Here is an 11,514-nt window from a genome sequence, read left to right as displayed (position 1 = left end):
ATTTCTTAGAATGTGAAACTCATTACCTTAATGTTTATAAAATAATATTTAAAGCAGTTGATGGGTTTATTATTAGGATAGAAATTTATATAGAATTTCAAGTTCAATGTTCCCTAAGCCGACATGAATTAGTGGAGAATTAGGCCCACTGTCTATATAGTCTCTCTGATCTGGACTGTTTCATGTGCCTGACTTTGAACACGTATCATGGCGATTAAGAAATTAATGTGGGCAATTGAAAAGATCATCAGCCTGTCGATATATATTACCTCAAGCATCTAAGGGTTTCCTTCTTTCAAGTGCTGTGTTGGCATACGCCAGCTAATCGTGCTTTTCCCATCTGAAAAGAAAAGCAGCTTATGCTTGTGGTTGTGGAGGCCTTTTCACCTTTCAATGATGCTGCGAAATGGCGTAATCAAGTTAGGCCACTTGGAAGGGTTGGGCTAAATGATAAAGAGAAAAACTATCTTTGTGAAATGCCAGGTTTTAAATGGTATTGTCTCTCCTATGTGAAATATCAGGTCACGAATAATTTGACACTGATTAACAATATATTATAATAAATCACTTTTAATTAATCCAATACAATTACATCTTAGGATTTATCAATCTAATGAAATTAGGCATATTTTCAATCATTCAAAAAAAAAAAAAGTTAAGCCACTTGGAAATGCTACACCCGTAGACACGACTTGGTTGACGATGGTGTTGTTTCTTTTCTCTATATCTAGAAGTTTGTATTGAATTTTCTGGAGGAACTAGAGTTATAAGTGTTGTTGATAATATTGGTTAAGGCAAAGCACTTTCAGCGCAACCTTTGAGCACATTCTGTGCTGTATGTATTCTGACTATGATTTGTTTTCTGGTTTTGGCTTGGATTTGTCGGGCTTTTAGCATTCACCAGTCCCTTGCCCTCATGATTCAACGCTCCACTGCCTTCCATCCATAGACACCGCCTAGGCAAGAACATGTTCACCGATTAGAATCATCACTTTGTTGGGGTTACAAGACTTAAGGTTGTCTCAATAGTCTAGTATATAAGCATGAAGGACTCTTCTGACAAACCTCTCTAATGCATTTCAAGCTCAATTCTTAGCACGTCAAACTTTTATGTATAAAACATCAATTTTAAATATGTATGCCATATTAATAATAATTTATTGATTTATTTTTAAATATTCATTGTTATGTAATTACGTTTCTATAATAGATTAATTCCTAAATTCAAAACCTTATGAAATTTTTCATATATAGTTTCTTGTTCAATTATCAACATTCTCTTATGTCACTAGTGCATCTCATTATATTATTATCTTTATATATCTTAAATCCTCTGTACCCAATCACAAGTACTACTTCAGCTATTTTTCAAATGAAAATTTTCTACTATTAGCAAATTCATATGGATATTCTGCTAGACATTGCTTCTCTAGCTTGACGGAATGATATTATTTTCATGTATAATCATAGCTTATCAACTTGGCAACTTTTATTTGCTTCAGGTGATAAATTTTCTTTGTTAGGATACTGCAATTATAAACTAAAAACACTGATTAACTGAGAAAAGCAGTACGTTGAACAGGACTTCATAATAGATGTTGAATTCTCCGCAGACAAAGCTGTGGCTTTGCTGGAAGGTAAATCATTTTGTTAAGCCAAAGCCATTCGGTAAAATAAGACAATTACTTAGTCTCGGTACTCTGATGAACAGGTCAATGAAAAATGGTTTCTACTATCAGGAAATTTATAGGCTTAGACTGCATCAAGGTCTTAATTTAAGGTTGATCGCTTATCTTCACCTGCAAATCAAACATATAATATCTTGAAAAATTATGTTTCCCATAATATCCCCATACAATTCAAACAATCTTTGTTTCTTATTTAACAATTAACTTACAACAAAAAAATCTTAAAAATTGAAATCAAACCGAGCTAGTTTGATGACCCATTATTAGTCACAACTGTCTTACCCTCCTGATTCAATGCTCCACCACCTTGCTTTCCATCCACAGCCACCGCCTGGTATTGCGCCATCACTCCTGCTGCTGGGGCTGCAGCTGACGTGTAATACACCTGTCTCCCTGCACCATCATAACCCACTTGTACATAACCAGGCTCAGCCACTAGCCCACCTTTCACCTGCTGCTGAATTGAACCAGCTGCCGCTGCTACCGCATTGTACACTGGTTGTTCCTGTACCACCCTCTGCACTCCGTAATAAGCTTGACCCGTTACCCCAGTAACGGGTCGCAAAGTTGGAGCCGAATAAACACCAGCGGCTGAAGCAGCTGGAATGTAATAAACGGCCTGCTCAATCGGATAATTGGCAGCTGTCGTATGGCGTTCCGGTATATACTCAGATGGAACTGATATTTGCATTGGCGAGGGAATTGCCCCCGGTGGAGGAGCAATTTTCTCCGGAACAAGTTTCTGCCCGGCGTAACCAACTCTGGGATTTTGGTTCGCTTGTTCATGAGTATTAATTCCACCAATATTCAATCTATGTAATTCTTGCCTCTGGATCTCCATCATCTGATCTTCCATCACGTGTCGATCCTCAGATCCACAATCGGCTCCTGCTGTTACTTCCTTCTCAACTACATCTGAAATTATCTTCATCGCAACAGTTTCCGGCATTTTCAGTTTATCTAATCCAAACAAAAAATGGGGATTTGTCGCCAATACAGCGGCTGCTGGCGGCGAAGAGCCATCAAGATGCTGGATCTGGACCGAATTTAAAGCGTCCACAAACCACTGTCGCTCGGATTTCGTCTCACTTGCACCAAAATCCGACGTTATTTTGGAATTCAATGTAAACAAAAAGAGTCTCAACCTTGCCGGTTTGTGTGAAGCACGAACCAGGCGATCGTACTCTAACATCATGTGCTCAAGATCCTCGTCATTGGTCACAGAAATCAAAGCATCGAGGTCTTCGCCGGGAAGCTGATACTTGAAGCAAAAATTGTCATTGCCGTAAAGAGCAGAAAGTTTATTCATAATGACTTTGAACTTGATATTCCGTTCAACAGTTAAGATTTTGGTGTCACCGCCGATGTAAGCGAGCTGCTTATCATGTGGTCTGGGCTGGATTTTGCCGCCGTAACTGCACATGAACTTGACTTTGGAGTTGGACGGAAGCTCGTCCCATGACTGATTCTCGCAGTCGATTTCTCGAGAGTGCGGGGAAGAGTTGCCGCAGTCGAGGTAAGGAGAATAAGAATAATTTTCCATTTGAGAGGGCGCAGGAGAGGAGAGAGGCTCTTGCGCCGTTAGGGCTTGTGGCAAATTATAGCCATTTGATAGAAAAACGGCGCAGCTGCGTACGGATGGGACCTAGGCCTAGCTACTGGAATGTTTAAGAAGGGACGTAGCCTGACGATGACAAGTGGGTAAGGAGAGAAGATTTTTCATAATGATTAATATTTTTAAAAATATTTTACTAAATTTTTTAAAAAACAATTTATGTGGGTCTCCCTCCTGTGCCAAGCCAACCTACCAACCGCACCACTGCCAGTCAGAAAGAGTAACATGAAAAATGAGAAAGTGCACAACGACAACTACCATAGAAGAAGACTAGCGGCGGTGGTGGATGTGGTGCGCGTCGAAAGAGTTCAAATGGTCAACAGTGCATTTTATTTTAAGTAAGAGCGAATTAATTTTCCCATTTTCCCACCCACGGATTGCCCTAACAAGTAAAAACCTTTTTCACATTTATACGTATATATCATAGTTTTTTCCCGCTCAAAACAAACTTTATAAATTAAAAAAAAATTATAATGCAGAATTAAAAGGTTAAATTATTATTATTTTTTAAGTATAAATAAACTTAAATCAACAAAAATTAAAAAAAAAAAACACTCTTTATAGTCAATATTGTCTTTCCCTTTTGTTTTTCTTCCATTTTTTTTCTTGGATGTTTTGGTTGATCTCTGTCATCATCACTAAATTATAATTTCCATTACCTTGATAAGTCATCCAACACTTACCTTTGTTAGCTATTATCTCACCATTAACATCAACTTATGAGTGTACGTAAGCATAACCTCTTATCTTTTTTCCAACTAGTTATTCTCTAGTCATCTTAACACAAAACCCATTAAATGAATTCCAATATGTATGTGTCACTTTCACAAAATGTCTTGACGTTGTGGTTTAATCAAATCCTTATCATCTTTAGCTTTTCATAGTCTTGTTATTCTCAATAGTCTTTGGCGTCACTCTCATCTTTATCCTCATCATTAAATCAATGGTAATAGTTATATTTCAATTAAAGTGACGAACAAGGTCTTAAAAACTAATTTGTAGGTTTTCAAATTTATAAATATTAAGATAAAATATGTAAAGAGTTATTCATTTTAATTTTATTTAAAGAAAACTTAATGATGAAATTACTGTTTTATTTTTATAATGTCAATTTTAAGAATAGAAAACTTAATGGTGTCTCTCTGTAAACAAATGGAGAGAGATGAGGACGATTTGTCTCTCTCCATCGACAGACAAACAAACAAAGATTTATCTCTCTTTATCGGCAAATAAAGGATGGAGATTTAATCATTGTTCATTCGTTAATTTTGTCAACACTTCTTGGTCTCACGATGACAAAGGAGAGTTGACTAACAATTTGGGTGGGAAGAAGAGATTGTCAAAAATATAACGGCGACCGAAGAGGGGAAAAAAAAATCTAAATATGGAAAAAAAATAATCACTTTTCTAAACTAGAAAAGTTTATATAAGGGTGAAAATATTAATTTTCAAAATTTGAAAGAAAATAAGATAAAATTAAATATTTTTAAATAATATTTTTTAAAATAATAATATTATTTATATATAATAAATAATAAATAATTTTAACAGAATTATAATAATAAATAAATATTTAAGTTTTTTAAATTCTGTAAACGTGAGTTTAAAAATAGACTTAAAAATTAGGTGGTAATAAGTCCTCTGGCCCTGAGATTTTTCATATTCCCGACTCCCAAAAAATCACAAAGTGGAATACCTTGTCAGAGAGCATGAGCCAGAATCTATGCTCCTCTGCGTTACTCTCGCCGTGCACCATGACTAATGCTAATTTTTTATTTCTCTTGTACATCCAACACACACCATAGCCATTTTTTAAAAAGAATTTTAAATATATTATCAATTCTGTTATATTGTTCAACTCGCAATTGTAGCCAACAAATAATGAAAAAGCATGTAATAGGTTTTGCGCTTACCTGATTGTAAGTTTTCTGTTTGTGCTGGAGCCCCTAGGATTCACACAACTGTTTTGTTCTCCTTAACCAAATTCCTTAAAAGTAAGAGTGGATTTAAACCAAATTTATTCAAGTTCAAACTTAAAATAAGTTTAATTCAAATAAGTTTGGGCTAAAAAAATCAATATTTTTGAGCTTAAACTTTAAAAGTGTTTGGATTGTCAAGCTCACAAACCTAAAAAATTCGATACAAAATGACATCGTTTTGACTAGTATAAATTAAAACAATATCATTTTAATATAAAATCAAACTTAAAACTCAATTAAGCTGGACTCTTTTGAAATGAATCGAGCTCAAACACCTTTGATGTGAGTTTGAGCCTAAATTCGAGTTTGGTTGTATGCAAACTGAGTCGATCTTAAACTTATACGAGTTTAAACTCAACTCATTTCAAATCTACCTTACTTAAAAGCGAGATACCACCTTGAAATAATAAACTACAGGAATAACGACCCGATATGTTTTTTACACACTAATTAATGCCAGAAATTCTCACATACAGACTAATTAAGAACTCTTTATTAAATTAGAATCTTATAATTATCTTGTTTTCACATGAAATAAAAAAAAAAAACAAACTTAAATTTAAAATTAAATTTAAATGTAACATATAGAAATATGACTTTCCTTTTGCTCAAATAAGTAAAAGATTATACAAAGATAAAAAGGTGCATGATGGTTTCAAATAACTCTTATATATCCATTAATAATACTTTGTCAGAATTTGTACGTAAGATATGAATAATATAATTATAAATATAAAATCTTGAATAGGGTTAGATTCGAACTGAATTTAAATTTAGGCTCATCAAACTCGTTGCAAATAAACTTGAGTTCGAACTTAAATTTTAACTAATTTGTTATTAAAATAACATTATTTTAATATATATTAATTAAAATAATATTATTTTGTATCAAAATTTTTAGTTTATGAATTTGATAAACAATTTGAGCTCGAGCTTACTCGAACTTATTTGAGATTTGCTTGTTTCGGAGCTTCTTTGAATCAAGCTTAAGTTTAAATTCAAATAAATTTGATTCGAATCTAACTCTACTCTTAAATAACTAATCAAACAATGTTAAAGCATTTAGTCTTCATATATTTCTTACACACTCTTATTCATCCATACTCGTATCGATTCAAGACAATATAGTGAATGCAAAATTATCCTACTAATATTTATCGTCATTATTATTTTCCTACCCTTGATCTAACCTTTGCATCTTCTCGTTATATAATTTGGTACTAGAGAAAGGGTCTCCCACAAACAAAGCTCTGGTGAACTTAAACTATTTTACGGTGTGCTTAACAAACTGATACAAAAGGTAACTGGACTTCAATCTAAAAAGCGAGGACCAAGCTATAGCCCAAATAAAGATATCATCGTCATGGGCCAATTCAACCGTGTTTTGACAAGTCTGAAATACTGTTCTGTACCCACCTGACCGAACCAGCGAACTCTTTCAACTCTTTTCCACAGCCTCAATCTCTTCTTCTTTGTTGGTTCAAGCCTGAGCGAGTAACAATGGTTAAAGGGGTGGTAGGAGAGGAAACTCAACTCAAATTAGCCGAAGATCGCCTCTCTCAATCTACTCTCCCTGCCCAAGTACTCTCTCCTCCTCCTTTTTACTAGCTTATACATCTTTTGAATTTGGGGATTTTCTCAATTTGTAAATTGGCAGGTGGGTCTTGTGATAGGCAAGCTAAGCTCCACTCTCGATCGAGGCTTTGTCTTCGATTTAATTCCTACCCCTCAAAACGATGCCGGAGAGGCAGTTTGTTTTCTCAATGAAACTTCCTCCAAAGACGGGAAGAAAAAGACCTCTAAATCCAAATCTCAACCCTCCGATTCTCTCTCTCTAGTCATCGACCAGGAATGGGTGGCCGAACATGCGCGTCAGGTAATTTCACACTCGGAAAAAGCTTTGTTTGTCAATCAACATTGCAATGGTTAAGATTGAATGACTTGCTGCTTTAGGTTTCGAGAATGCTGTTAGGAGGTATTAAAGTGATTGGTATTTATGTGTGGGCTAGTGATAGCTCGTTCAAGAATTCTACTGTCGCTCTTTACCAGGTATTCTCTTTGTTGGTATTTCATTTTGATTAGCTTATAAATTTCGGGATTAGTCTTGAATGTTTGTCTGTTACTGGTAACTTTCAGACAGTGAGTGGAGTTGCAAGAGAAGCGCCTTTTATGGGGACAGATGGTGGTGAAAGATTGATAATTCACATTTGTTATAGTCCACGGAGGTCCAAATGCATACATTTTATCGTTTTTATATATTTATTGTGTTTCTCGCAGGGAGTTTGACCAGAGAATTAGCTTGTGTAGGTGGACATGTCGGAGTTGCATGGTGGCTTCAAATACTGTTACATCAACTAGTTTAAGACCTTGTGATATCAAAATGGGAAAGGTCTTAAATTCACTTCAAACTTTCAAGTGCACCTACAACTTCAGTCTTGGGTAATATTATTGAATGTTTTATTTGTCTTTTGTTTGTGAGCAAATTTCTGTCTTTATTATCTAGAAGCAATCTTCACTTACAGAGTTTATTTGTATTATTCTGTTTATTTTTCTTTTCGAAACAAAAACACCTTTATGGGTGCTTAAGAGCCTGATTAGAGCTGAAGGATATGTATGCACCAATTGTATTGTGGTGATTTCCACAAGTACTCTGTGCTTAGATAGTCAATTGTGATTTTTTTAACTTTTGGACCTGAAATGTCTGACGTTATGAGAAAATATTATAATTTGTTAATAGTATTTTATTGTAATTTTTTTCTGAAGTTACTAGTTATAATACTATTTGGGCTTTTTATATCTCAATTACATTTCCCAGATTGCCAATATGTAATGAGGGTGCACCAAATGCCCCAACTCTCAGTGACATTCTTCGCCAAGGAATTTTGAATCATGCAAAGGAGTTGAGAAGTGCAAAGGCCATTTTAGATGGAAATTTGGTAAGCATTCCAGTTTTGGACTGTTCAAACCTATTTGCTCATAATGTGCACCTACTACAGTTGATAGTGGAATTATAAATTTTCAATTACTATAAAAATATCAATATTAGTAGCTACAATGTCATACTAAGAACTCAAATTTGGGCTCTAGAAAGAGTGAAATTTACAGTTCCCTTTAGAGTTTATATTCCATTAAAATAACAATTCATATTAATTCCAATGAGCATTGTTATATGGTGCATCCTTTTCATAATCACATTCGATGACCACTTTATTTTTTGTTTTGTGCATTTTTAGGTTGTTGATGATGAGCCATGCACAACAGATGGTTTGCATGAAGTTGAGTTGCTTCTACCATTCTTGAATGATACATCTGCAAAAGGTGTGTTAGGTCATTTAATTTCTTTTTGTTGCTTGAAGCTGTTTTGAAACTTTTAAGTCTGACATTTTAATTGTATCATTATGTTGTAAAGCTTCCAACCAAAAGGATGTTGTCGGTCTTCTCGTCTTCAATGGCTCCTTGTCTTCTTTTGCTTATTTGAATTTAAAAGAACCAATTTCAGAGGCTATTTCTGAAATAAAGGTCAGCAATTTCAGTTTTACTGTATTATTACTTTGAAATGAAAACAAATTCATGATTTAGTATTTCATGCATTTGGAATGGGATATACTGGTTGGTGCATGTGCTGGTCTTTGGTGCCAGACTACTGTAAACATTAACTGTGTCAAACATCATTTTGAGTTTAGTCTTCAAATAAATAGCCATGGTGAGGAATCTATTTTTGGGATTGTACCACCACTTCTTAATCTGGGAACTTTGTTCTTGTTAATCTTATGGGCATGTGGTCATTATGCTCTTAGTTTGATGATAACAAAGTAACATGTCTCTAAGCATATTGACTAATGGCTTTACTTGAGTATAAGTTTATCAGAATTTACCTAATACACTTAAAGGAGTATCAAAATTGAAATTAAATTTAAAACTCAAATGAAAATTCTTGAAGATTTGAAGAAAAACTGAAGTTTAGGTAAATGTTTTTGTAATCTTCAAGCATTAATCTTTATTAGAATATTTATTTGCATGTGAAAGCACTTTGAAAATTTTGTTTTCATATCTTTCAAAATTTTGGGTTAAAATGTCAATTTTCAAATTTAATGAATTAACTTATTTGTTATCAAATTCCAATAACTCATTTGATATTATAAAGTTTTGTAGACTATAATTTCATATTTTAGAGTTGATAGAGTTTTCCAAATAATGGAGTTAATTGTTATTTTCCAAAGTTTTAGGGGAAAATTATAATTTTTCAAAACTTCAAGGGGCAAAGTGCAATAAAATTCGGTTGATTGAATTGACTAGCCAAATTTTTCGATTGTGGGTGTTGGATTATCCAAAAGCCATGTCTTTTGGCTTTCAAAAATCTAGTCGATTGAATTAGGTGATAAAATTTCTAATAGCTAGTGCCATGTAAACCCTACAGAAGTGTCATATCACATTCAATTGATTGAAATATAACAGTTTGACCGAATTCTCCATTTTCTGGAAATTTAAAACAACTAGTTTTGTGCGTATCGGTAATTTTTCTTATTCTTTCCTATGTAAAATCAATGAAATCCACTTGGGAACGACTTTTGCAAGCTGAAACTTTCATACATTTGAGAGCAAAACATTTTTTAGCTATTCACTTTCAAATATTTCTCTCTAATCAAAACTCTTGTTTATTCATTTTCTTGAATGGATTTGTGTTGAGTTGTATCAAACAAAAACTTTTATATGCATTCTTTGAGCGAATTTTAAACTTTATTTTCTTATAAATTCATGTTGTAAATGAGTGCGGTTTACTCTTTCGGAGGCTAGAGATTTCTAGTGAGAGAAAGTGAGTTCTAGCACTTGTAAATGTCAATAGCAACTTGAAAGCTATATATATTGTGAAAAGAAACTTGTTTGGGGTTTTGTCAACTAAGAATTAGTGGAATTCTCCAAAGGAGATAGCATGGAGGAGTGAACCTAGGTCGGGTTGTGCTGAATTACTATATATCGCATGTTTGTTTTTCTTATCTCATTACCTTTTATTTTGTGTTATATGTTATCTTGTTTGCATTGATTCTTTGAATCAATTCTTGACATCTTTATAAATTCCATTAAAAATTAGTCAACATTCATCAAGTGATCTCAATTGCATTAATTATTTAAATTGATATAAATAGTTTTAAAAGCCTAATTCACCCCCCCTCTTAGGCCATTCAATCATTCAGTGTCATGCGCTATTTTCAGGGCGATATAATTAGGAGTCTGCAAAGCAGATTAGATATCATCTGTGATGAGGCTGATGAGGATCAGGTTGCAGCTGACAATATTGGCAAGGAAGCAAGCAATGGGAAACCTGTTTCCAGACTTGTCCTGCACTCCCTGAGGTGCCTCGGAAAATAATACTTATTTAATTGCAACTGGACTGTTATCTGCATCTTGTGCTTGCTCATCCCAGGATAACCTGTGGGCCTTAACTTGCATCTTCTGAACTACAAGTTGGATGTTGATGCAAATTTCTGTTTGTGTCACTAGTATATGATAATCTGTACTGATTCAGTTTTTGCTGTTTAATATAACTCAGGAAAACATGCAGCCTCTCATTTCCTCGGAGAGTCTTTCTTCCTTGGTTGGCAGGCACATTCATTGGTGACTACTTGCAATCATCTGAGACACTTGAGGTTCGTTCTTGTGACTTAAGGAGACAAACTTATGCAGTTTAAAGAAAGAATGTAAATAAGCTGAGTTATACTGCATCCCATTTCTTCTTTGCATAATTAATTGATATGAGTTGTTCTATTTATTTATTTATTTATTTTGGTTGCTTGATTAGGTTATTAAAGATCATTTAGTTGAGTTGATGTCCATGGAACCTGTTTCTGATTCCTCAGAAATCTCGGAAGCTGAAGTAGAAGCCCCCACAGTAATAATCTCTAAATCCTTTTGGGATGTAGCAGATACCTATCACTCTGGATCCAACTCTTCTTCAGAGAATAAGGGAATTGACACGAAGGAAAAAAGCAAACAACCTGTGAAGACAGCTAATTACAACCTCATGGCTGCTGTCTTTTTCCTTGTTCTCTCAATTTTGTTAGGTTTATTGCTTACTGTCAAGAGACCATAGCTCTCACTAAGCAAATTCTTGCTCATAAATTAGGATGTTTCAAGTTTTTGTAGTCTAAAAAATTAGTTATATTGATTTTGTTTTTATTTTTCAAGTTGGGAGGAAGTATACTGTGCACAGTTAAAGTTCTATCATTTTTCTTAA

At 34.1% G+C, this 11,514-nt stretch overlaps 2 protein-coding genes across 4 annotated transcripts; one reads left to right on the top strand and one right to left on the bottom strand.

The window, feature by feature from the left end:
- Positions 1 to 1,932: 1,932 nt before the first annotated feature.
- On the bottom strand, positions 1,933 to 3,231 carry LOC123229636. The gene has a single exon (XM_044655554.1). The coding sequence runs from the start codon at positions 3,229 to 3,231 to the stop codon at positions 1,933 to 1,935; it is 1,299 nt and encodes a 432-aa protein (XP_044511489.1).
- Positions 3,232 to 6,632: 3,401 nt separating this feature from the next.
- Positions 6,633 to 11,464, top strand: LOC123228624 (protein odr-4 homolog). 3 transcript variants are annotated; one of them, XM_044654057.1, is made up of 11 exons: positions 6,633 to 6,863; positions 6,940 to 7,158; positions 7,236 to 7,331; positions 7,419 to 7,507; positions 7,590 to 7,721; positions 8,098 to 8,218; positions 8,516 to 8,600; positions 8,692 to 8,801; positions 10,494 to 10,633; positions 10,831 to 10,978; positions 11,080 to 11,220. In XM_044654057.1, exons 1-10 carry the CDS (start codon positions 6,783 to 6,785, stop codon positions 10,967 to 10,969), a joined length of 1,212 nt encoding a protein of 403 aa, XP_044509992.1. In that variant the 5' UTR covers positions 6,633 to 6,782; the 3' UTR covers positions 10,970 to 10,978; positions 11,080 to 11,220. The 3 variants fall into 3 exon arrangements, with proteins under 3 accessions (XP_044509992.1, XP_044509993.1, XP_044509991.1); XM_044654058.1 differs by having other exon boundaries at positions 6,634 to 6,863; positions 10,831 to 10,927; positions 11,138 to 11,293; XM_044654056.1 differs by having other exon boundaries at positions 6,636 to 6,863; positions 10,831 to 10,927; positions 11,080 to 11,464.
- Positions 11,465 to 11,514: the final 50 nt, after the last annotated feature.

This window comes from Mangifera indica, chromosome 11 (assembly GCF_011075055.1).
Source record: "Mangifera indica cultivar Alphonso chromosome 11, CATAS_Mindica_2.1, whole genome shotgun sequence".
NCBI classification, from domain to species: Eukaryota; Viridiplantae; Streptophyta; class Magnoliopsida; order Sapindales; family Anacardiaceae; genus Mangifera; species Mangifera indica.
Note: the sequence above shows the minus strand (reverse complement) of the source record. Positions and strands in the feature narration are given on the sequence as shown.